General features: G+C 42.6%; 1 protein-coding gene across 6 annotated transcripts in view; it reads right to left on the reverse strand.

Annotated features, from left to right (window-relative positions):
* HDAC11 (histone deacetylase 11) overlaps positions 1–23897 on the reverse strand; it is an 87057-nt gene extending 63160 nt beyond the window's left edge. Inside the window, exons 1-3 of one of the 6 annotated variants that reach the window (XM_075939669.2) lie at positions 23743–23897; positions 18172–18320; positions 14826–14926 (exon numbers count right to left, since the gene is read on the reverse strand). In XM_075939669.2, coding sequence (XP_075795784.1) covers positions 14826–14926; positions 18172–18320; positions 23743–23744 — 252 coding nt within the window. In that variant the 5' untranslated portion in view covers positions 23745–23897. Of the gene's footprint in view, positions 1–14825; positions 14927–18171; positions 18321–22483; positions 22755–23742 lie in introns of those variants that run through there. The other 5 variants (XM_075939670.2, XM_075939672.2, XM_075939668.2 and 2 more) reach the window with 5 other exon arrangements.
* Between the last annotated feature and the right edge of the window lie 334 nt (positions 23898–24231).

The following is a 24231-nucleotide window of genomic DNA, read 5'->3' on the forward strand; positions in this document are numbered from 1 at the left end:
TCAGGTTCCATGCAGCATTTCAAAGCGGCAGCACCACATGGAGTCCAGGGTCAGTGGGGGAGTCCCTGGCTGATTCTGGGCTCCATGCAGCGCTGACGCTTTGAAACACCACATGCAACCTGGGGATACCCCAGCTAGCCCTGGGCTGCACACAGTGTTTCAAAGCTCCAGTGCTGCATGGACCCGCAGGTCTGGCCCCAGGCTCTATGTGGCGCAGCCATTTTGAAGTATCCTTTCATATCCCTCTCCCCCCCCCCCCCACTGCCTCCTTCTGATAGAGGAAGCAAGAGCTGGGGGTGGAGCAACTAGTCCACTATCCTGCATTTGCTTATCAGATAGTCGTCTAGTCGTTCACATCCCTATTGATGGGAATAAAAAAAAGATTCACCATATTTTTCTCAGAAGTGGGAATAAGTAATTTTCTGAGGACAAGAATCCAGTTTATATATTTTTAAAAAATATTTCACTCCCTCTCTGATTAAAAGAGGTAAAATAAAAGCATATATTTGACAGACCAAATAAACCATTAATCATTTGAGATTTTCTTCTGCTGAGAACACAAAATGAAACTCCTTGAAAGTATTATTTAGTTTGACTCACAAAACAGCATTCACCACCATTTCATTATCTTAGTTTTAAGGGTTCTTCACATAGGCCCAGATCCTACAGACACTTGACTTATTCATGTGCTTAACTTTAAACATTCTGAGTAATCTCTTTTCCTCATTCACTGTGACTGTTCACGGGCATAAAGTTAAGCACACACATCATTATCAAGATCAGTTCTTTAACCTATATAAAACACCAATTTATTATAACAGACAAGGTTAAAATGTTTCCAAAATTGCTATCTATAGCAAGTAGTAACTAAGTGAGAGGGAGTGAAGAGAGAAGGACCTGGCACTACAGGGATTAAACAAAGCTTTTTGGCCCAGCTAGCCCTGCCCCACTTTAGGTATAGCCAATGCCAGCCCTGGAGGGAAGATAAAAAGAAGGAGACTGGCTTAGTTAGCTGCTGACCAGCAAAGACAGGAGAACAGGCAGTCCCCGAGTTACACGGATCTGACTTATGTCGGATCCGCAGTTACGAACGGGGTCCTCTCCCTGGTCTCCAGCAGACCAAGGAGAGGAAGCAAAGCAGCGCAACACGCGGGCAGCGGACAGCCCAGATGCGTCTGGGCTGTCCGCTACCCGCGTGCTCCGCAGCTTTGCTCTGCTTTGCTCCCCGTCCCCCTGGTCTGCAGACCAGGGGGACGGGGAGCAAAGCAGAGCAAAGCCGCGGAGCCCGAGGGCAGCAGGACAGCCACAGCGCGTCTGGGCTGTCCCGCTGCCCCCGTGCTCCGCGGCTTTGCTCCGGACGCCTGTGGTACAGCAGCTGGGGCGCTACCGGTTGGTCCCGTAGCACCGCTCTGGGCGCTACTGGACCAACCCGGCAGCACCCCAGCTGCTCTGCCCCAGGCGTCCTGAATCAGCCACTGCTGGTCAGTTTCAGCAGCGGCTGAATCAGGACGCCTGGGGCAGAGCAGCTTGGGTGCTGCTGGGTTGGTCCAGCGGCGGCGCTACTGGACCAACCCAGCAGCACCCCAGCTGCTCTGCCCCAGGAGTGCCCAAGTCAGCCGCTGCTGAAACTGACCAGTGGCTGACTACAGGAAGCCCCTACCCCGGGCTTCCTGGAATCAGCCGCTGATCAGTTTCAGCAGCAGCTGACTTGGGGATGCCTGGGGTTCTTAAGTTGAATCTGTATGTAAGTCAGAACTGGCATCCAGATTCAGCCACTGTTGAAACTGATCGGTTTCAGCAGCGGCTGAATCTGGACGCCAGTTCCGACTTACATACAGATTCAACTTAAGAACAAACCTACAGTCCCTATCTTGTACGTAACCCGGGGACTGCCTGTACAGTTCAGTTGCCTGCAGGACAAGAACCAAAGCCCATCCTCTTGGCCAGCCACAGGAGCATGTAAGCCTCCAACTCCACGCCCCCTAGAACAAAAGGGGAAACCTGCTAGAACACTAGCTAAGAGAAAGAGCTGGACTCTTGGGGCCAGCCCCAAACTCAAGAACTACACTTATATGGAGTTTCTATGCCAGGACATCAGCAGCAAGGTTCTGCACCCTTTTTCTGCTGGATAACTCTGGGACCTAAGCATTAGGCTATACCATGGGCAGGGAGACCAGGCAACATTAAGATTTTGGAGATAAAAGTTAAATCTAAACAAAAGAAATAGAAAAACAGCTAAATTGAGAGATGTCACTTTAAAGCAGAAAGTGACCAAGTGGGTCTTTGCCCTTGAAAGCTCATGCTCCAATAAATCTGTTAGCCTATAAGGTGCCACAGGACTTATCGTTGTTTTTGCAGATTCAGACTAACATGGCTATCCCTCGGATACTTTAAAGCAGAGAGCATGAAAGTGATCAAAAGCAAGTTTGTATACCATCTTTCATGTTGTGCATCCAAATCCTACAAACTAGTATTTTAACAGCTCATTAATTAAAACAGGCCAATTAAAATCATAGCTTAGATGTTAAAAATAAAAATGGAATTCATATCTTGAGTAGAAGGGAGTACCAAGTTCAAGTAAACAGCACGTAAAGGTTTTAAATCTAAAGATCTGAAGCCAATCAACTACTGAGACTTTCATAGAATCACAGGATTGGAAGAAACCTCAGGAAGTCATCAAGTCCAACCACCTGCCCAAAGCAGGACCAAACCCAACTAAATCATTCCAACCAGAACTTTGTCAAGCTGGGTCTTCAAAACCTCTAGGGATGAAGATTCCACCACCTCCCCAGGTAACCCATCCCAGTGCTTCACCACCCTCCTAGTTAAGTAGTTTTTCCTAATATCCAACCTAGACCTTCATTACTGCAATTTGAGACCATTGCTCCTTCTTGTGTCATCTGTCACTACTGAGAACAGCCTCTCTCTATCCTCTATCAGTATTCTATCCTCTTTGGAATCCCTCCCCCCCTTTTAGGTAGTTGAAGACTGCTATCAAATCCCCCCCTCATTCTTCTCTTCTGTAGATTAAATAATCCCTAATCTCTTAGGCTCTACTTATAGGTCATGTGCTCCAGCCCCCTAATCATTCTGGTTGCCCTTCGCTGGACTTTCTCCAATGCGTTCACATCTTTTCAGTAATGGGAGACCTAGAATTGGACATAATACTCCAGATGTGGCCACATAAGTGCCAAATAAAGGGGAATAGTCACTTCTCTAGATCTGCTTGCAAGCAACGCTCCTCCTAATGCAACCTAATATGCCGTTAGCCTTCTAGGCTACAAGGGCATGCTATCAATTTATATTCAGCTTCTCATCCACTGTAATCCTCCTGTCTTTTTTTGCTGAACTGCTGTTTAACCAGTTGGTTCCCAGACTGTAACAGTGCTTGGGATTCTTCTGTCATTTGGATTCCCACATTTAGAATCTTATTATGAACTAAACGCTAAGGCCTTGTCTTCACTAGAGGAAAAAAGATGTTTCTTGAGTTAATTAACCACACAGTAAACTCCTAGTGAAGAATAGGCAGTTTCCACAAATTAGACTGTAGGCTCTTTACCTTGCATACTACTTCATGTGACAACTACAAACTGCCTTATCTTCACTAGGGTTTTATTGTGGGGTGAATTATGTATTAAGATGTGAGATTTTTTTCTACTGAAGACACAACCGAAGGGCCTGATTTATTTTCATCAGTGCTGAAACCCTTTAATTCTAACTGAAATCAACAAGAACTCTGAGCACTCAGCTCCTATGAAAATCAAGAACTAAAATACTACTTTCAGTTAAAAATATCCGCAGAACTACTTGCTTGATAAGAGCTGCAGACCTACTACCAGATATTGTCTTTTCACAGTCACACCTCTCATTTTGCAGGTTAGGAATAGTAGGATTTTAATAACAGTTTTAGTTATGGCTGCCTAAGTATTTACATTATATTACCATTTCCATTCCATCGTAACTTTCTGAATCTTCAATTATTACCCGTTGTGGCTATGATATGTATCTCAAATATAAGCTTAATAAAAAGAATATTTATATACAATTATTGTGATTTTTGGACAGTTCTAGAATTAAAGCTGTACTAAGTTGAAAACTGGAAGTGAAATTGCCTCTCTAAACACCTGACTAGAGTTCAGCCCTGCATGAAGCCCTAGGACACTTGCCACATTTTCTGTGCAGTAAACACTGAATCATATAAAGCTTAATATGCTTCTCTTCAGATTTGGTATCAGAGCTTGTCAACATTTCTCAAAATTCTATATTTTGACAACAATTTTCATTCATTTGATATTTTGACAAAAAAGGTCGTTAAACTTAATTCAGAATTAACTTTGATATCTAAAAGCAGTTTCAAGTTAGGGATTTTCTTTTTTTCTATTTATGAAATGTAGTAAATTCCATTAAAAAAGTATGTTGAGATGATTAAGACTGCATATGTAACCGTTCAATAATTAAGGTGTGCAACAGGAAAAGTTAGTAGTTTAACTCTACCCTCTGAACTTCCATATTACAGCATACTCTATTTACATGATTACATACCATTTCTCTAATAGCATATGTAATATTATGTAATATTGTGTATATTTGTCCAAAGCAGCTCTTCTCAAACTATGGGTTGGGACCCTAACATGGGTCACAGCCCCATTTTAATGGGTCACCAAAGCTGGAGTTAGCCCACCACATAGGGTCAAGAGATTCTCCCACCTTCTCCCACTCCTTGGGACTGAAGCCCTTGGGCTTAGGTTTTGGGTTTGCTGCCCCTATTACCCCAGGATGGCAGGGTTCAGGTGGGCTCAGATTTCAGCCCCCCTCCTGCGGCCATGTAGTAATTTTTGTTTTCAGAAAGGGGTTGCAGTGCAATGGCATTTGAAAGCCCATGATATAAGGTGTCAAGTAAATGAGACAAGATTGTCCCAAAGCCCTTAAAGCATCTTGAATTGTCAGAATTCAAGCTAAGTAATGCCCAACACTATACAATGTAGCACATTTAACTGAAGTTATAGAAAAAAATGTGCATGATATTTATTACATTTGTGAAATGGTATCTGCTCATGTAAGACCACCATAAAGTACAAGAGACAGAGTTAAAACTGGGCATATAACTTTAATTTTGACATTTCTAGTCTTGAGTGCTTAACCATTCATCCATTAGGTTCTCTTACTTTTTAAAAATGGGACTTTATTAGTATTCTGAAGATAGATAACAGTTTTTCTCAGTGATTTTGTGGATCCAGAAGCCAGAGTTACCTGACAAACACATCTTATGAGCCAAGCAGTAGAGCAAGTATACATGCAACTGATGCCACATGACCAGAGTTACAAAGCAAAGATCTGAATAATAAAGCAAACTGGATGGAATTAATAGCAATCTCTGCCAAAACATGTGAGAGAATACTTCCATCACCTTTCAGCATACCATATCTGTTTTACTTATCTATAATCAAGCCCTCTTCCTTAACTGAATTTCGATGTATGCAGTCACCCTTTATTACCATAGAAATATTATTTTCTGCAAGAATTCCTAACAATCTTAATTTGATAGCTATTTGCCTGAGAGTCTGGGTGACAGACAAAATCAACTGATTTCAAGATTTTTTTTTTATAAAAGTTAAGAAAAGTAAACCACCACTGATCATTACAAAAAGTTTGTCAGTGAACACCAAAAACCAAGGTAAAAAAAAAAAGTCAAGGTGAGAAAAAAAGTAATATCAACAAAATGTATTAAAAACAGAAACAGTATGAGAGTCATAAGAGAGTCATAGCTGCATGACCTGAGAGATTGTCATATAAAAATCTGCATGAATTTGGAGCTACAGAGAAATAACTACTGCTGTCCAGGGAACTGGCTAAAAGAAATCTAAGAATATCAGAAGATGTTTATTGTTTCACCTTATATTTACATATAAATTCAAATGAGTCACCGAAATGAACGAGTGTCTTCATTTCATAGCAGTAAAACAACGTGCAATCAATGCAGAGAATGGAATTTTTATATTGAATTGTATAATTGTCTGTTGTAAACTCCACGGCTACATCTAGACTGGCATGATTTTCCACAAATACTTTTAATGGAAAAGTTTTTCTGTTAAAAGCATTTGCGGAAAAGAGCGTCTAGATTGGCACGGACGCTTTTGCGCAAAAGCACTTTTTGCGGAAAAGCGTCCGTGCCAATCTAGATGCAGTTTTGGGCAAGAAAGCCCCGATCGCCATTTTCGCCATCGGGGCTTTTTTGGGCAAAACAGTTTTTAGCTGTCTACACTGGCCCTCTTGCACAAAAGCATTTGCGCAAGAGGGCTTTTTCCCGAGCGGGAGCAGCATAGTATTTGCGCAAGAACACTGACAATCTTACATTAGAGCGTCAGTGTTCTTGCGCAAATTCAAGCGGCCAATGTAGACAGCTGGCAATTTTTTCCGTAAAAGCAGCTGCTTTTGCGGAAAAACTTACCAGTCTAGACGCAGCCTACTCGTTGCATAAAAGCCAAACAAACTAAAAATTGGAGCTTCGTCCCTTTTTTTAAATTTTTTGCTAATAATGACCAATTTTGATTTCCACTTACAAAAAGTTAATACGTTTTTTGATAAACTTAATTTACAATTATATAAATTAATTGATCAATTTCTCAGTCTAAAGGGGGGTACAGTGTGTGTCATAACACCCAAATGATAATTGATTCCACTGACACAGAAGCAAAAGAGTGATCCATTTTGCAGGGGCAATTTCTATTACACTGTTCACTCTCACATGTTATTGCAAAACAGTAAATGGTTTCTACTTTGCACATCCAAGAAGTGTAAATTTTATAGGTTGCCAAATATTTTTCGGTTAATGGTACTTATTTCCTTTTGAAACTTCAGTGTGCTGATTTGAAGTAAATGGATAAAGTACTTCCTTATAACACACAAATACTGAAGAAAGATGCATAAAATATTATAGCTAAATCCTTTATAATTAATTTATTGCCTTAGGGACCTAAAGCCGTCTAGGAAGCATCTGAAAAAAAAATCACATTTTCCAAGACCATGTTCAGCAATTATAACTGTGCTTTTCCTAAAGGATGTGACAGAAAACCCATACATCACCGGACAACCTTTCAGTTATATATGTACAGAAACACAAATTATTTCACTTAAAAATTCAATGTACAAAGAGTTCTTGCTCATTTGTCTGCTCTGTCCTATCGTATCTCCCCTCCGACTGCACCTCAGCCTGTCATCTCCCTATCAAAAGATCTGGCCAGTCTCTTTAGCTGTTACTAACATCTATACCTGTCTTTCCCACAGCAGTTGGGATTTTTCCAGGGGCTCACAACTTCACGTTCAATTTCGCTCATCAGAGTATGGGCTTACGTTTGCTGTTCATAGATCTTTCACTTGTTTGAGTTAAAAGGCAGTCAAGCAGACTTTGTGTGGGCCTTTTACAACAGAGCTTAAAACTTTTACATTTTTAAACTGTAAATCCTGCAAGCAAATTCCTTCAAAAAATTGCACTCAGGACAGTTCACCAGTCACACCTCTTTATTTCTACAGCTGCAGGAGCCATACAACCAGGAAAAGACGATGGCACGTACAGAGATGTAATTGCCTTCTGCATTCAGAAGTGATCTTGACTATTAGCCTAATGTAACGGGCCTTCTTTGTCCAAGACAAGTTTGAAAACCATATTAGTTTTACAGAGTGGAGGTGGGGCTGGAAGATCAGTCAATCTTTATTTATCAGAAGCTTGGTCAGAGCCATTGCTATCAGATGTATTAATAGGAATTAATATACAACTTCACTTCCACGTGGATAGAGAACACATCTCCATAACAATTCAATTCTTTTCCCACTGTTTTGTGTGGAACACCACTACCTTTTGTTCAGGGGTATTGTGTATAGATTTCTAGAATCTTGGGGTGGCTTGCTTATCCATTTCAATCATGATTACCCTTTGACAGTCTACACTTTTGAGCTTCCTTAGTGTATTTAGGACAGCTCCATCTACAACATGCATATGTAGCTATGGATCCTAGACAAATTACATAATTACAATTTCACCTTGGACTGCCATCATATCAGAGAGGTAAGGAAGTCAATTGTCAATTATGTATAAGGTGAAAATCTGTAGCTTATGACCACTAAGACCAGTTACTGTAGAGCTGTCCTAATAGGTATTAGGAACATCTCTATGGCACTTGGAACCATGATATGTGTGTGGTGTCTCCTTCCTTGCCTCAAGAAATTATTTAACTTAATTTAATAATTATTTAATTATTCATGCTGGGTGGTGCTATGGAACTACGGTTCAATACTGAAAGTAGTTCTGGTACGAACAGAACCAATAAGGCCTTGAATCTCCAAGTGAAATTATAATAGGTGAGTCAAGAGATTAAAAGATTAGCAGATAGCAACATGAGTGACCAACTCCACATAGGGAAGAGAGCCTCTAGGCTGAGGAATACAGTTTTCTAAAAATGAGATTTCAAGCCTGCTTACATTGTCCAAAAGCAATGATGGCAAACTCAGATGAGTTCCTTCTTAATTAAGAGTACAAGATCATTATTTTCTACTTATATAGTTGGAGAGGTTCTAAATTGACATTTCATGTCATCTGTATTCATATATCTTGTTCTGTACCAGCTCAGATAGATTTTCAAAGAAAGATTTCAACAAAATACAACCTTTTTACAATTAGAATAGTCAGTTCTCTCTCTCTATTCACTACTACTATGTAGAGATAGCAATTGACGTTTTAAGCTTTCAAACACAGATGACACCCAAAATTGTAATTAGTCTCTCTCACTTTTGTCTTTCTATTCTTTTGTATTCCAATGCTACATATGTATCTTAAAGTATGAAGTCCCTTTTTTCAACTGACTGGCACAAAGAAATTCCTGGACCTGGGATGGGGAACCTCACGCCTGGCTCTCAGCTTGCCTGGATCCGGCCCCTGAGGTTCAGCGCACACCCCGCATTAGAAAGCCTACGCTGGCACTCCAGCCCTCATGCTGCATACCCCCCCAGCCCCGGGGCTGGAGCACACAAAGTCCACTAGGCTGAGCCCCTCTAGGCTCTGATGTGCAAGGGGAATGTGGAAAGTGTCTTTCTCCTCAGTTGGGGGCCACAGTGAGGGTTTTTTCCCCCCACTTCTCACTTGTGTGGGGCCCCCGATCGATTTTTCTATAGGTGAGCGCTCCCCACCCCTACCCTAGACAAATTCCTTTCAGAAATTACATAAAACCTGAAACTATTAAGTGATTATTATTTATAGAAGAACAATTAGTATAGTATATTTTCTTTTTAATGCTCTATTCAACGTGTTTTCCAAATACAATAGCACTTTACTCTAAAATAAAACAAAATTTACCCTTGTAAAGACTAGAACCCTAGAGCTACAAAGGAAATTAATTGTGTTTCAAATGTTACTAATTTCCTTATGCTCACTTAAATTTGCCAGTAAGTCATTTTGCCTGAAGCAAAAAAACAAAAGCAAAAATGAGTACAATTAGTAGGATGACTTCAACATGTTAAGTATGTTGCAGAAGAATCTAAGATGCAACAGACCAGTCACATTAAGTCTATTAAAAGTGATACATTTATTCATGATGAATTCGAAATTTGAGCCATCTCCTTTGAGAGCAGACCAACAGAAGTCTTGATTCCTGCACATTTCATCTGCCATTATTCAATTACTCTTTTTTATCATCATTATGGCATGTTCAAAAGTGGAATGAAGAGGTAGTTCTTTTGGGTGTTTGGATGCAAGGAGAAAACTCACTTTAAGTGACCGGAAAAACATAATATGAAAGTATTACTTTTGATTATGAACATTTTAGTATGACATGGCTGTAAAGCAAACACCACCCAGGCTGTGTCTAGACTGCATCCCTTTTTCGTAAAAGGGATGCAAATTAGACTTATCGCAATTGAAAATGAAGCAGGGATATAAATTTCCCCCGCTTCATTAGCATAAAAATGGCTGCCGCTTTTTTCCGGCTCGGAGCTTTACCGGAAAAAAGCGCCAGTCTAGATGCGGATCTTTCAGAAAATAAACCCTTTCCCGAAAGATCCCTTATCCCTCATTTTAAGAGGGATAAGGGATCTTTCGGAAAAGGCTTTATTTTCCGAAAGATCCGTGTCTAGACTGGTGCTTTTTTCCGGCAAAATTCCGAGCTCATTTTACGAAAAAGGGATGCAGTCTAGACACAGCCCCACAGTCTTTGTAGCACTGCAGCCTCTCTCCTATTCTCTCCCACATTTTGAGTCTTCCGTCAGTATTTAATTCTCTTCCCACACTTTGTGACAAGGGTACATTTGTTTACCATGAACATCCTACACAAGATTATTCTATAATATAGGCAGTAGCCAGATTTTCATCTGCTTATGCCTATGAATTTTTCTGATACACTGAAAATACAACTCTCTTTTATCCACTGTCAAAAAGTGCACTCCAAAATGCTGTACAGAAAAACTACAGATACCAAGTTAAAACAAAAATTCTAGCAGGTAGAGGGAGGATTGGGGAAACCCTGCAGGCAGTGTGTCCGTGCTCTGTGGTTCCCCAGGGGGTTTCTCTCCCCAGCACAGAGCACTGCCCCAGAGCATGCCACGTGTCCTGTACCTGCCCACTCCAGCCCTAGAAAAACTGGAGACTCACCTCTCTACCTTCAGCTGCCAAGGTTCTCCCCCACCCACAGCAGGGAGCCCACACAGGCACTCCAGCTCCGTGCCCTCAGTTGGAGCACCAGCACCATTTCCCTACTAGTGGGTGAAGAGAGAAAAAATATTTTTGAAAAATAAATAGAAAGATTAAGTTCAGAGCAAAGCAAATCTATTTCAATTAGCAGGAGCTATGAAGAAGTAGTATCTTGTGGCAAGACTATACGATGGGACAAAAATAGGCTGGTGCTGAGCATACATATTGAACAGTGGGATAAGCAAACACTTATATCGTCTACCTGGTAAAGCAGAGACAAAACCAGGGAGAGTTTTAGGCTTGGATCCTGCACCAATGTTGTCAATGGATGCTTTGTCACAGACTTCATTATCAGGCAGTTAAAAAAAAAGGCAATTTTGAGCTAAACCCTAAGGAGCTAGTGTACTTGTTTAAGGACAGGTGTGGACTGGCCACATCTTAATATTATTAAAAATAAATTTAATCCAACTCTGATTCCAAAATCTCCAAGCAATTAAATAAACATTAAAACACAGCAGGATTCTACAGGACGACTACAGGGGGGGGAAAACCCAAAGCAAACCTAAGATTTTAATTGTACCAATTGTTCTTCCCTCCTCTCATCTCCCTTATGTTCTTTGGAAGGAAGGGACCCTGTTGCATGCTCCTAGTCCTTTGGGTCGTATAATAAACAATGACAGCTCAAGTGAGAAAGGAGGAATGACATATTGGACCTGCAGGAATTTGAAGAGTTTGCAGGAAGCCAAAGGGAGAGGTTATGATCATGGCAAGAGGGGAGACAGCATTTTAGCCAGGAAGTTAAGGCAGTGGAATACATGAGCAACACTGCAAAGACAGCAACAATCAGTTTTTTCCAAGGAGTTGAAGGAGGAGAATATTGTATATTGCCACACACACAGCACAGAACCATGGAATCAAAGAATAATATTAGCCTGTAACTTTAAAAACCTGTAACACTTTAGAGACTTACAAAAATATATAGAATAATAAGCTTTCATGGATAAAACCCATTTCATCAGATGAGCTGGAGTGGAAATAACAGATTTTGTTGTTTGTTATTCTGTATTTCCATTCCAACTCATTTGATGAAGTGGGTCTTACCAAAAAAGTTCATGATCCTATATATTTAGTCAGTCTCTAAAGTGCCTCAGGACTGATTATCCTCAAGAGGTCATCAAGAACCAGAACCCTGCACTCATGGCAGGACCAATACCATCTATACCATCCCTGATAGAGATGGTCTAACCTGCTCTTAAAAATCTACAATGATGGAGATTCCACTACCTCCATAGGTGATTTATTCCAGCGCTTAACCAACTTGACACTTAGAATGTTTTTTCTAACGTCCAAGCAAAACCTCCCTTTCTGTAATGTAAGCCCATTGCTGCTTATGCTATCACCAGAGGTTAAGGAGAATAATTTTTCTCTCTCCTCCCTGAAACAAACTTTTTGTTACTTGAAAGCTGTGATCATGTCCTCTCTCAATCTTCTGTTTTCCAGACCAAACAAACCCAATCCTTTCTATCTTCCCTCATAAGTAATATTTTCTAGACTTTTAAAATTTTTTGTTGTTCTCTGCACTTTTTTCCAATTTGACCACATCTTTCCTGAAATTTGGCACCCAGAATTACTTCTTGTGTCTTGCTTACAACACTCCTGTTAATACATCTCAGAATGTTCGGGTTTTTTGTTTTGTTTTTTGGGGGAGGGGGTTGGCTTTTGGGGGGAGGGGTTAGCAACAGTGTTAGCCTGACGACTCATATTTAGCTTGTGGTCCAGAAACATCTAGGAGCTTGGGATGCAACTATAGCTAAAAAATTCTTCTAGTTGTTGTCATATTTCAATTTTAGAGCAATAACAACTGAGAAAGATATTGACGGTAACCTAGAGAAAGTTATAAAAATGTATACCAATCATTCTGCTATATTTGCAGTATTAGTATAAATACTTGTATGTACTGTAAAGCCTGTGTTATCCGGCATGCTCGAGGATTAGGGCATTCCAGTTATCTAAATATTCCTGTTATCTGAGGGTCCCATCACCTTAGGAAAAACCAATGGACAATACCAGTAAAACTCAAGTTTTTAATATCGGTAGTTTTGTAGTGTGAAGCAGTTGATGATTGGCTTAACAATATTTTATTTAAGAAGTACTAATCATGGTAAACCAAGCCAGGCCTGTTGGCCTGAAGATGTGATAGTATTGTGGCGGAGGCAATGCCGGTTAACAACGTTTTCTGGTTAACAGAGTGCCTGATAACAAAGGTTTCACTATATCTTAATATGATTATATTACTTAATTATTTAACAAATTTCAAATCACCTCATTAAGTTGATTTTTCTTCCTCTAGGACTACATTAACTCTTCGGGCCACAGCATCACACTGGGAGATGATGTTCAGCTGATTGTCCACTATGATCACCAAATCTTTTTCAGAGTCTGCTTCCCAGGATAGAATCTCCCATCTTAGAAGTATGGCTTATGTTCTTTGTTCCTGTGACAGGGCTGGCCAGCCCCGCACTGAACATGGGGGCGGAGAGCCCGCCTACAGGTGGGACCACCGTCAGATCAGGCAAAGCGATAGGAAGCAACCCAGGGCAAGGACCAGAAAAGGGCCCCCCGGGCTCAGCGAGTTTCGGGGAGGACGCCCTGCTGTGCCAGTGGTGGGAACCACCCGCCACCGATAGGGCCCTGGGTTGGGGCCCGGTGGAGAGGGAGGGCCCGGGCTACCCTACTCCTTCCTTCCAGATCCCAGATGATGAGGGGGATCCATTTAAAGGACTAGGCCGCTGGGCCTGCATTTAAAGGGACCGGACCTTGGGGAGAAGAGGGCGGGGCTTGCGAACCCGCCACAGTTCCTAGATGCACATGTTTACATTTAACTGTATCAAAATGCATATTGTTTTCTTGCACCCTATTTACCAACTAATCCAGATCATTCTGAATCAGTGATCTGTCCTCTTCGTTAACTACCATTCCCCCAATTTTGGAATTATCTGCAAACTTTATCAGCAATAATTTTATCTTTTCTTTAGGTCAATGATAAATGTAATCTCTGTGGGACCCCAATAGAAGCACAGCTGCTTCACGATGATTTCCTTTTCACAATTATATTTTGAGACCTTTCAGTTAGTTAGTTTTAAATCCAATGTGCAATGTTAATTTTATATTGTTCTTGATTTTTAATCAAAATGTTGTGTAGTACCAAGTCTAGTACCTCAGAGAAGTCTAAGTATATTACCTTTATCAACCAAATGTGTAAACTCATCAGAAAAGCCATCAATTTAGCATGACAGGACCTAATTAATATTGATTTACAATAGTGCCCTCCTTTCATCTTTTATTAATCAAGCCCTGTATCAACAAACTACATTATTTTGCTATGGATTGATGTCAGGCTGACAGACCTAAACTACCTTTTTAAAAAACTGGTACAACACAGGTTTTTTGCAGTCTTCTGAAACTTCCCCATTGTTCAGAGACTTACTGAAGTTCAACATTAATGGTCGAGTGAGCTCTTACACCAGCTCTTATAGAACACTTGGATGCAAATTATCAGAACCTATTGATTTTAAAATGTCTTGCTTTAAGAGTTTCTGTTTAATACCATCCAGAATTATGAGCAGAAAGAGTGTTATCAGGACTATGTGATAAGGCTATATATAATCATGGTTTTTTCTCCAAATAAAGAACTGACGTATTCTAGTCTAGATTCTGTTTAGATCTCATGTATGCTGCCATTTACTGCTAAGAAAAAAGGAAAATATTGTAAGATCAGTGGCACCACTTTGCAGTTACCCTGCATCTCAAGGTACAGGTGCAGTCCTAATCTGTATCCAACATAATATCAAGATTACTGATAGTTTGTAAACTGCACTGATTTCCAGTTCCAATATCAACAATTATTTTAAATGATGTCCAATATCACAAATACATGTCTGACTTTGAAACAGTAACTTTGAAAACAAATTCAAAAGTTAGAAGGAAAATCCAGAATATAGTTCTGGTAAACGGTTACTAGAATTTGCTGGTTCATTAATAACAGATTCTGAGCTAAAGAGGGGAGCAGTATAATACAAGTGGCAGGAGATCTACTGCTTGAAATAAACTCTAAAAAGTGTATTTGAAAGATAACTAGTGGGTACAGCACCTTTAATTTATTCAAGTAGCGTCTTGTGTGGACAACCAACAAATCATCTTCAGTAGCTTCTCGTGCCTGTACAATCAAGTCGTCTGCAATTAGTTTTTCTTCTGAAACAGCAGAAAAAAAAGGAGGAAGAAAATTGTTACTCAACATTGTTTAACATTCTAATTTTTCTCCCTACAGTTTTAGATTCTGGCTTGTAGGTGTTGGAACTCCTATTTTGAACTACACTGGAACTGGATTTTTTTATTCAAAGTGCTCAGAAATGCTCAAACACATAGTCTATGCAACTTATTAATCATATATAAATAATATAACAATAGCTGTTTATAAATAAAAAATACTCATACTTTATAATTTCAAACTGTTAATTCCTTTATTTTAACCGGAAAGGAAAGATAGGCAGAGGCACTGACATTTAATTCACTAAATCATCAGAGCAGGAAATGCCAAAATTCAAAGAATAATAATTACTTAGGGAGAAGTTCTGATAAGAAGTGAGAACATTTAGGCTTAATTACTACATTTAACACTGTCAAACCCCTATTGATATTTAATTTGCAAAAGCCTGGAAGCAGTCGTAGCTTGCTCTCCATATTTGGTTACCCACTGGCAACTTACATAAAATTACGTATTCCCAATACAAACTATTGTTCTCCTAAGTATCACCCCAAGATGTCTGTACATGGACATATGATACTTTTACATAACCAGGGACATAAGTGGACATACTGGAAGAACATCTGTGTTCCTATTGACCAAGGCTTCAAAAACCATTCACTCAGCTCATATAGAAATTTTGCCTACATGAATGGGACCAGAGACACAACAATTTCTTTCCTGAGCCAAAATACCTCTAGTGGTTTTCCAGTCAGGAGTGCCCCTTCTCTTTTACAAAATGGAGAAGGAAGCAAAGTGGCTGGGGCCATCAGTTTTTCCTTAAGAACTGAAGAGTGAAGAGCAGAGTTGTCAGAAATGTGTGCGCATCTTAAAGAACAGGAACCTCAGAGGAGCCCAACAAAGACGAACCCAATGTTCATTAATTGGGAGATGGAGGAGAACAAATCAAGATTCAAATACTGCAGAAGGGAACTGGGAATGATCCCAGAATTCATTAAAGGAATGTACTTAGCGTGTATACGCATGAATTTGTGTGCAGAGGCAGAGATAGTTTATTGACAGAGGAATGACTATGTGGCAACATCAATGAGATAGTCATGATTCTGGTTGGACCACTGGCTTGGGCATGATGGAAGCACAGGTATTTTTGGCCTGGCTACGTAAGCTCTATCCTCATGTGAAAAGGTGCTGAAATTTTACAAGCTTTTATCCTAACTTCTTAAATTTAAATTCCCAACAGTATTTCTCCATAGAACTTTTCATCTGTGTAAACAGCAATATTAGTGCCCCTCAGCACACTAATCTTCATTTCAGCAGAATTGGAGCCATCGTGCAGTTTTAGTTTCAGGGTTAGCCTTAAAATAAAGTTGTAATTGGAACTGCAAAACAGGATCTGCCTCCAGTATTCAAAGGTAACCTTTTATTAATTTAGCTTCCCCTCTCATCAGGTGGTGACAGAAAACATTTAGTAATCAGTTTGTAACCACAATGAACACAGTAGTACATAAAATGCCAAAATGTTCATTACATCGTTACAATTCAAATAAAGTCAGCTAGCAAAGTGGTCTGTTGCGAATAGGGCTCATTTGTGTCTGACAAGCATTTTATACTAGATGTCAAAAGGCAGTCGCTTAGAATAAACATGTCAAAAGGCATTTATTTGTCCTTCTTTATGATAATCTCAGAGAGACTAAAATTAAAGGGGTATGGTGACTGAAATCTAACAACTGTGGATGGAACAGATGCGGTAGTACAAGATTAAAAAAATGCAAGTATTGCACCTGCTCTGAGAATAAATAATTTACTGAGTACCATAAGGATGCTTTGTATGCTAAAAGCATATGGCCTTGCACTTTTTCATCTGAATCAGCACAAGAAGAAGAGTCCCCTGTTAAGAGTCCCACAGTTAGATTCAGCATACTAGCTTCACAGGAGAGGCAATGTGAAAACACACAAATTTGTTTAAGATTCTCAGAAATTTTAAGTTAATTTCTCCTTAAAACAACAGAATACTTCATATAGTTAGTGATGTATTATTGCCATGAATTCGGGATCTTCTCTACTCTATATAGTTTGTGTAGTTCTTTGGTACGAGTTTTAAAAATGCACTTGATCAACTATTAGTGAGAAGTAGGGAGCTTTCAGCAGTGACTGGAATTTTTCATGCTAAGCAACCAATTTCTGCAAGAGTAAATCTTTCATTAAAGATGTTTCCAGCTGTTACGATTTGAAAATAACCTGCCAATGCATTGCTGCCTTCATGAGTTTTTACACATGTAGCTCCCCTAGTTTTGCTGTTGCTCACCATTTTGCCCAGAAGTGAGAATTTTTCCTGCTGTTTTTCAAACCCAATGACAGTGTGAAACTGACAACCATTATGTGAGTTTCACTTTACATACATGGCAGAATAGAAATGCAGCCAAAATGGGAGCAGGGATGTGAATGTTTATCCAGTAAGCTTCACCCTTCATGGAAGAGGCTTACCCGTTAACGTTAACCAGTGATGACTGAGGGCCCACTGCAGACAGGGGCTGCTCCAGATGGAATGCCAGAGCAGCCCCTGCCTGCAGTGCACCTTGGCCTGCCCCAGGCAGGGGCTGCTCTGGACCAGCCAGGGGACACTCTGTGGCAGGGGACACTCCAGCCCAGCTGCAGACAAGGGGCAGAGCACTCCCCCGCTCACCACCAACCCTCTCTTTCAATCAATTAACCAGTTAAACAATATGTTTAGCCAGTTAATCACTTAAATGGGAATTTGCTTCCCTAAATGGAAGTGGAAAGTCCTCTGCAAAATATTTGTGGGAAAGAAAATGTGGTGGAGCAAACCCATGATTTAAAGAAAACCACAGTGGTTTCTTTAATGTCCAAGTGGCTCCACTTTTAAATTCTCCATTTTTAAAACATAATTCTCAATAATGTAAAGTGCATAGACCTCAATTTACATACGAAATGTTAAGTCTAAATTAAAATTACTGAGGTTTAAATTTGTGGATTCACAGACATTCAATTATTATAAAGGGGATACATTTAAAAAGAAAAAAAGCATGGTTTGCCCAGAAAGTAAAAGATAGTAATGTAGAGCAGCTATTATCTCTATTAGCAGTAAGTATAGTTGATGCTTATAGATCCTGCCTGCAATTACTTTTTCTGTTCCATTTTCTTTGCACAATTATCAGCTTACCACCACTTAAACACAAGTTGGATAATGAGCATAACCTTGTCATTCTTTTACCTTTTAAGAAATTGATTACTTTTCCCCATTTCCCTGCATCAAATGGATGTAGCTTCTCCAATCCCATAAATGTGATGTTGTAGTCTGGAGAATATACAATAGGCCAGCATGTTGGTGGGACTTCATGATACAGCTCGGTTCTGTGAGGCCTTAAGGAAAAAAAAATAAAACCATCACTATTTCTAACAACTGATAAAGAAAAATCTAAAGGCCTCACCCTTCAACAAGCAGCGAGGGCCATTGTCTGGCTTGTTGAGAATAAGAATGGCCAATGTGGGTCAGACCAGTGGTCTATCTAGTTTAGTATCTTGTATTCTGATAGTTGCCAGTGACAGGGGGTTTAAAGGGAATATACAGAACAGGGTAAATATCAATTGATCCATTCCCTATTGTACAGTGCCAACATCTAGCAGTCACAGACTTCTGGACACTCAGAGTATGAGGTTGCATCCATGACCATTCTGGCTAATATCTATTGATGGACCTAGCCTCTAAGAACTTATTTAATTCTTTTTTGATGTTAGATATAGCTTTTGCCTTCACAACATGCCCTGCCAATGAGTTCCACCGGTTGACTGTGTATTGTATTAAGAATGACTTCCTTTTGTTTTAAGCCTGCAACCTATTAGTTTCATTGGATGACTTCTGGTTCTTGGATAAATAACATTCCCTTATCCACTATTTCTACCCTTTCATGTCATTTAGAGGCATTTCTACTCCTCTAATTATGTGTCCCTCATTGTCTCTTAAAAGATGAATAGGCTCAGCCTTTTTAATCTCTCCACATATGAAATCTGTTCCATACCATTATTTATTTTTGTTGCCCTTCTCTATACCTTTTCCCTTTTCTAATGTATCTTTCTTGAGATTTGGCAACCAGAAGTGCATGCAGTATCCAAGGTTTTGGCATACCAGGGATTTATGTAGGGGCATTGTGATATTTACTGTCTTATTATCTAGCCCAGTGGTTCTCAAACAGGAGTCTGCATGCTTCTCCATGGTGGAGGGGCTGCAAGTCATGTCCAGGTGTGCAGGAGATGCTGGAAGGAAGCAGGAGGAACAGGAATAGTGTATGCTCAGGGGAGGGAAGAGGAGGGGCAGAAAGAGTGAGGATGGAACGTTGGGAAGAAGGGTGGAGTGGAATTTGGGGCTGAAGAAGGAATTGAGCACCCCTAGGTAAAGTTAGAAGCTGGCTTGCAGAGGTCCATAAAAAAAATTAAGTTTAAATGGAGGTCCCGGAGTTGCTGAAGTCTGAGAATCATAGAACTGGAAGAGACCTCAGAAGGTCATCAGGTCAAGCCCCCTGCCCAAGGCAGGACCAGTCCCAAGCACTGATCTGTCCCTTTTCTAATAGTTCTGAGTATTCTGCAAGATTTTTTGACTGCCACTATACATGGAGATGTTTTAGAAAACTAGCCACAATGAGTCAGCTAGCTATTAACAGTAAGGGTGTTAAATGTCAAGTAAATGACTAGTCGATGTTGATAGGCATTCCGCATTCCTCCTCTGAAATGTACAAGAGCCCTCACTGTGGGGATGCTGATCCCGGGCTCCAGGAGAGCGCTTCCGCTTTGAAATGAACAAGAGCCCCCACTGGGGCTCTTGTACATTTCAAAGGAAGAATGTGGAAATCCACATGAAGCCCAGGGCCAGCGGGAAGTCCCTCTGACTCAGGGCTGCACACAGGTGCCAGCTTTGAAATGTACAAGAGTCCCCAGCAGGTGCTATTGTTCATTTCAAAGTGAAAGGGCCCTCCTAGACCCCAGGATCAGCATACAGTACTGACCCCGGGCTCCATGCTGCGCTGCCGCTTTGAAATGCCACTCTGCGTGCTGCACTGGAACCTCAACTGACCCCGGGCTCCATGCAAACGCCGCCGCCTGTCAGCCGACGGTCAGGGCAGTGAGTGGGGTGTGTGTGTGTTATACACCCAAGACTTCAACTGCTGAGACCAGAGTCCCTTTGCAGCGGGCAACCTGGAGAAGGTTGACAGGCGCCCCAAGAAGTTTACAGATCAGATTTCAGCTGCTAAGATACAGGATCCCTTCGCAGCGGGCAGTCTAGGGAAGACTGAGAGATGCCCCAACGGATCTGTCACCTGGGAGTGACACGATCCAAAATGCCCAAGCTCTTCCTATACCTGTCCCTTATGACCGGCTGAAGTTCTTTTTAAAATTGTGCTTGGTTCTGTTACAGCAAATGAAGGAGTCAGGTTAAAACTTAAACAGTTACAGGTTTATTGTTACAGGGTAAGCTTAGCTGTTAAATGCTACTACACCCTCTTTATACCCCTTGGGTCACGTAGGCTTCTTCCTGGTCTCAAGTGGCCAATTAGGAAAAATGGCTTTGGATGCCAAGTTTCCCAAGGATGCAAAGCATAATTCACACCTGGAAAATGCAGAAAATGGGCATGGCACCTCTGGTATGTGATGGGCGAAGATTCCTCTCCTGGGACAGTGCAGGCATGTCAATTACTGGTACTAGCCATCAGGGCGGCGGGAGGCCCCGGGTCGTCAGCTAGCCTATTTACTGTCTGGTTTCTGTTTATGGTAGTGTCAGGGACAGGCAGCACACCTGCATTCCCAGGGCATTAAAGGCTGACTGCCTTTCTCTTGCTCTCCGAGAGGGGGGGGATGGGACAAAATGGGGTTCATGTCCGGCTACACCGCCGCGTTTCAAAGCAGCACCACATGGAGCTGACCCTGGGCTCCATGCTGGGCTGCCCCTTTGAAACGCCAAGAATAACTGGACCATTAATTCTTACATATTGTTTCCGGTCTTTTAACTAGTTTCTGATCCACGAGAGGCCCTTCCTTTTTAGCCCATGAATCCTTAACTTTAAGTGCATTTCATGATGAACCTTGTCAAAGGCTTTCCAAACATCCCAATACACTATATACTGTGGATCACCTTTGTCTCCATGTTTACTGACCTCTCAAAGAATTCTAATAGATTGGTATGGCATGATTATGTGTTACAAAGACTCTTCCTCAACAAATTGTGGTCATCTATGTGTGTTGATAATTCTGTTTTCTTTTATAGCTTCAACCAATTTGCCTGGTACTGAAGTTAGGCTTAAGAGCTTGCAATTGCCAGGACTGACTCTAGAGCTTTTATTAAAAACTGGTATCATATTAGCTATCTTCCAATCATCTGGTACAGAAGCTGATTTAAATGACAGGCCAGAGGTAATATTTCTTGTTACAAAAATCTTATCTCAGAGGAGCGGGTCAACCTCCCCACAACTGGCCTGCTGGGGGCAGGGAAGGAAAGGCTCTCTGTCCTTCTCTCCTCATGTCTCTCCTCCACCATGTTTGGCCACTCTCCCTGGCAGCCAGCGGTATGGAGCCACTTCTGCCTGAGAGTGGAGGATAGAGGCTGCAGCTCCAACTGTCATCTCCCTCACTTAGGTGGGAGACTGCTAAGAATGCCACACAGATAGTATTCTAACATCCCCCACCCCCAAACCCTGCCACTTTCACTTCTACACTGCGGTTGGCCACAGCCCTATCTTCTAAGCTGGATGCTTGGTGAGCAGGCCTCCCTCTCAGGCTGTTCAGCTCTGAAGGCAACAGCCTGCCAGCAGCACCACAAAAGTAAGGATGGCAATCCCATGACCATCTACAATAAGCTTGCAAACCTCCCACCCTGGCTGACCTATGAGTCAGGACCTCCATTTATGATGTGAAATTTATGATGTAAAGACTTGCACACAAGATATTAAAACCCCTTGGCCACAAAATTGACCAAGAATTTGGTAGGGTCTCACTTATGTTCAAGTATCTGAACAAAGCAATATGTCAATACACTCAAAGATGCACCAATTATGTACATTACTTTATTCCAACAGTAAATTCAGCTATTGGCAAAACTGAGTTCCATTTCCACCTCCACCGTTCTCCAGACTGGCTAAATTCTAACCCACTTTAAATTTTAAAATGGGGGCTCAATTTTTCACTTGACAATCTAAAGTTTATTTTAAATTACTGGGCTCAAGTTTCAAAGTTTTGTTTCTAAATACAAATCAAAACGTAATGTCCTACACATTGGGGAATATAAATAAGAGAAGACATCCAACCAAACCTAAAACTTGATGGAAATATAAAACACATTGGAATTTTCAAGTCCAAACTTGAGTCACACAAAATTTCCACAGAGATTGTTAGAAATTCTTGAATCAGGATTATAGAATAATATTGTGATTGTTCTATTGTCTTTCATACCAACTGTACCTCTGACAGGATTATAAACATAATATTTAAAAAACTCCAGTCTAAAAATGTTACATATTATCATTAAAATTAATACTCACAACTCTTGGATATAACAGGAAAAATACAGAAGAGTTCTTTCCAGAATCAGACCCCACATGTGAATGTGTAGCTATGTACACGATTAACTGATGAGTCTGGGCTTGGTTAATTCTAACGGTTACGCGCAGCCTCCCCAGCTCTACCTTTGTATCAGACACGGGGGAGTGGGACAGGTGAGAGTTGGTAATCATGGGGAGACACCTGCCACCCCCACACTGCTGCCTCCCACAAAGGCAGCATCACGGGAGCAGGGAATGGAGGGAGCAGGTGGGAAATGGCGCTCGCAGGAAGTTGGCTTAAAAGCCAGCTCCCCAAGAGCATCAGCTCCTGCCTGCTCCCCCATGTGTAAACATGTATTCATTGAAATTTATAGCAGTTCTACATTTACACAATAAGCACCCCTCAACATCCCTAATACTCAATTTCCCCCTTCTATTTGCATGGGTTCTTTCATACAACAACAAGACAGAAATTCAAGACACAAAAAGTCCTCATGGAAAAATGACGAATTCAGAAAATCCATTTTAAAGAAAACTGATTTTTTAATTTAAATTATTCCTAAGAGTATTTAAAATTAAACTGGAAATGATGCCAACGTACTGTGAAGGCCTAAACTTACTGTCGGCCAGTCAAGTAATTTACAGGAATTAAAGACAATATGAAGCAATTAATTAGTTGCTGACATTGTGAAGCGATTCAGATCACTACACTGGCAAAGGTCACCACGTGCAACACTAGCGACGCGCCCCTGGCGCCTGCACGGCAAGGGGCGCAGCCCGAGCAGAGCCGGCCCTGGCCTGAGCAGCTCTCCCCACACTGCAGGGCGGGAACCGGCCCGAGCCGGGGAGCGCTGCGGGGGGGGGCAGCGAGGCGGAGGCCGCTGCTGGGGGTCCCGGGCGGGGGGGCGCTGAGGCAGGCCCGAGAAAAGGGGCGGGGGAAGGACTCTGGAGCGACGGGCGCCGCAGACGCGCGGCCCGGGGAGGCTGGGAGCGGAGCCGCGAGGCCAGAGGCGGTTTAACCGCCGTTGCTAAGGCCGGTCGGGTCCCGCCTCCCCGCCCGGGATGGGCTCGGCCCCCCCCCGCGGCGGCGGAGACAGCGCCCCCGGGGGCCCAGATGGGGCCTGTCCGGGCGCCAGGCCTGGGGCGCAGCAGCCCCCGCCCGGCGCGGGGGGGGAGGGGGGCACAACGGCTGTTCCCGAGGCAGGGAGCGCGAGGCGCCAGCAAGGCCCCGGCCCGCCTGCATCGCGGCAGCTACTCACATCCCCGGCCGCTGCCGCCAGCCAGCGCTCCGCAGCGCGAGGGGCGGGGCCGAGCTGCCGCCGCCCCGCCCCACAGCGCGGCCGGGAGGCGGAGCCGCGGGAGGCCCGCCCTGCCACTGGCCCAGCGGGGCTGGGGGGCGGGGCCTGGGGCCGGGGGGAGGAGCCGCGGGAGGCCCGCCCTGCCACTGGCCCAGCGGGGCTGGGGGGCGGGGCCTGGGGCCGGGAGGCGGAGCCGCGGGAGGCCCGCCCTGCCACTGGCCCAGCGGGGCTGGGGGGCGGGGCCTGGGACCGGGCGGGGCCGGGGGGAGGAGCCGCGGGAGGCCCGCCCTGCCACTGGCCCAGCGGGGCTGGGGGGCGGGGCCTGGGACCGGGCGGGGCTGGGGGGAGGAGCCTCATTCCCCGGCAGCCCCGCCCCCATTTCCCTCCCTCGTTGCTTCTTTCAGTCTAGTCTCTGCTGCTTGAGTGCGTGGCCCTGGCACGTGGCTCTGC

This window comes from Pelodiscus sinensis, chromosome 11, assembly GCF_052426305.1.
Source record: "Pelodiscus sinensis isolate ZL-2025 chromosome 11, ASM5242630v1, whole genome shotgun sequence".
Classification (NCBI taxonomy): Eukaryota; Metazoa; Chordata; order Testudines; family Trionychidae; genus Pelodiscus; species Pelodiscus sinensis.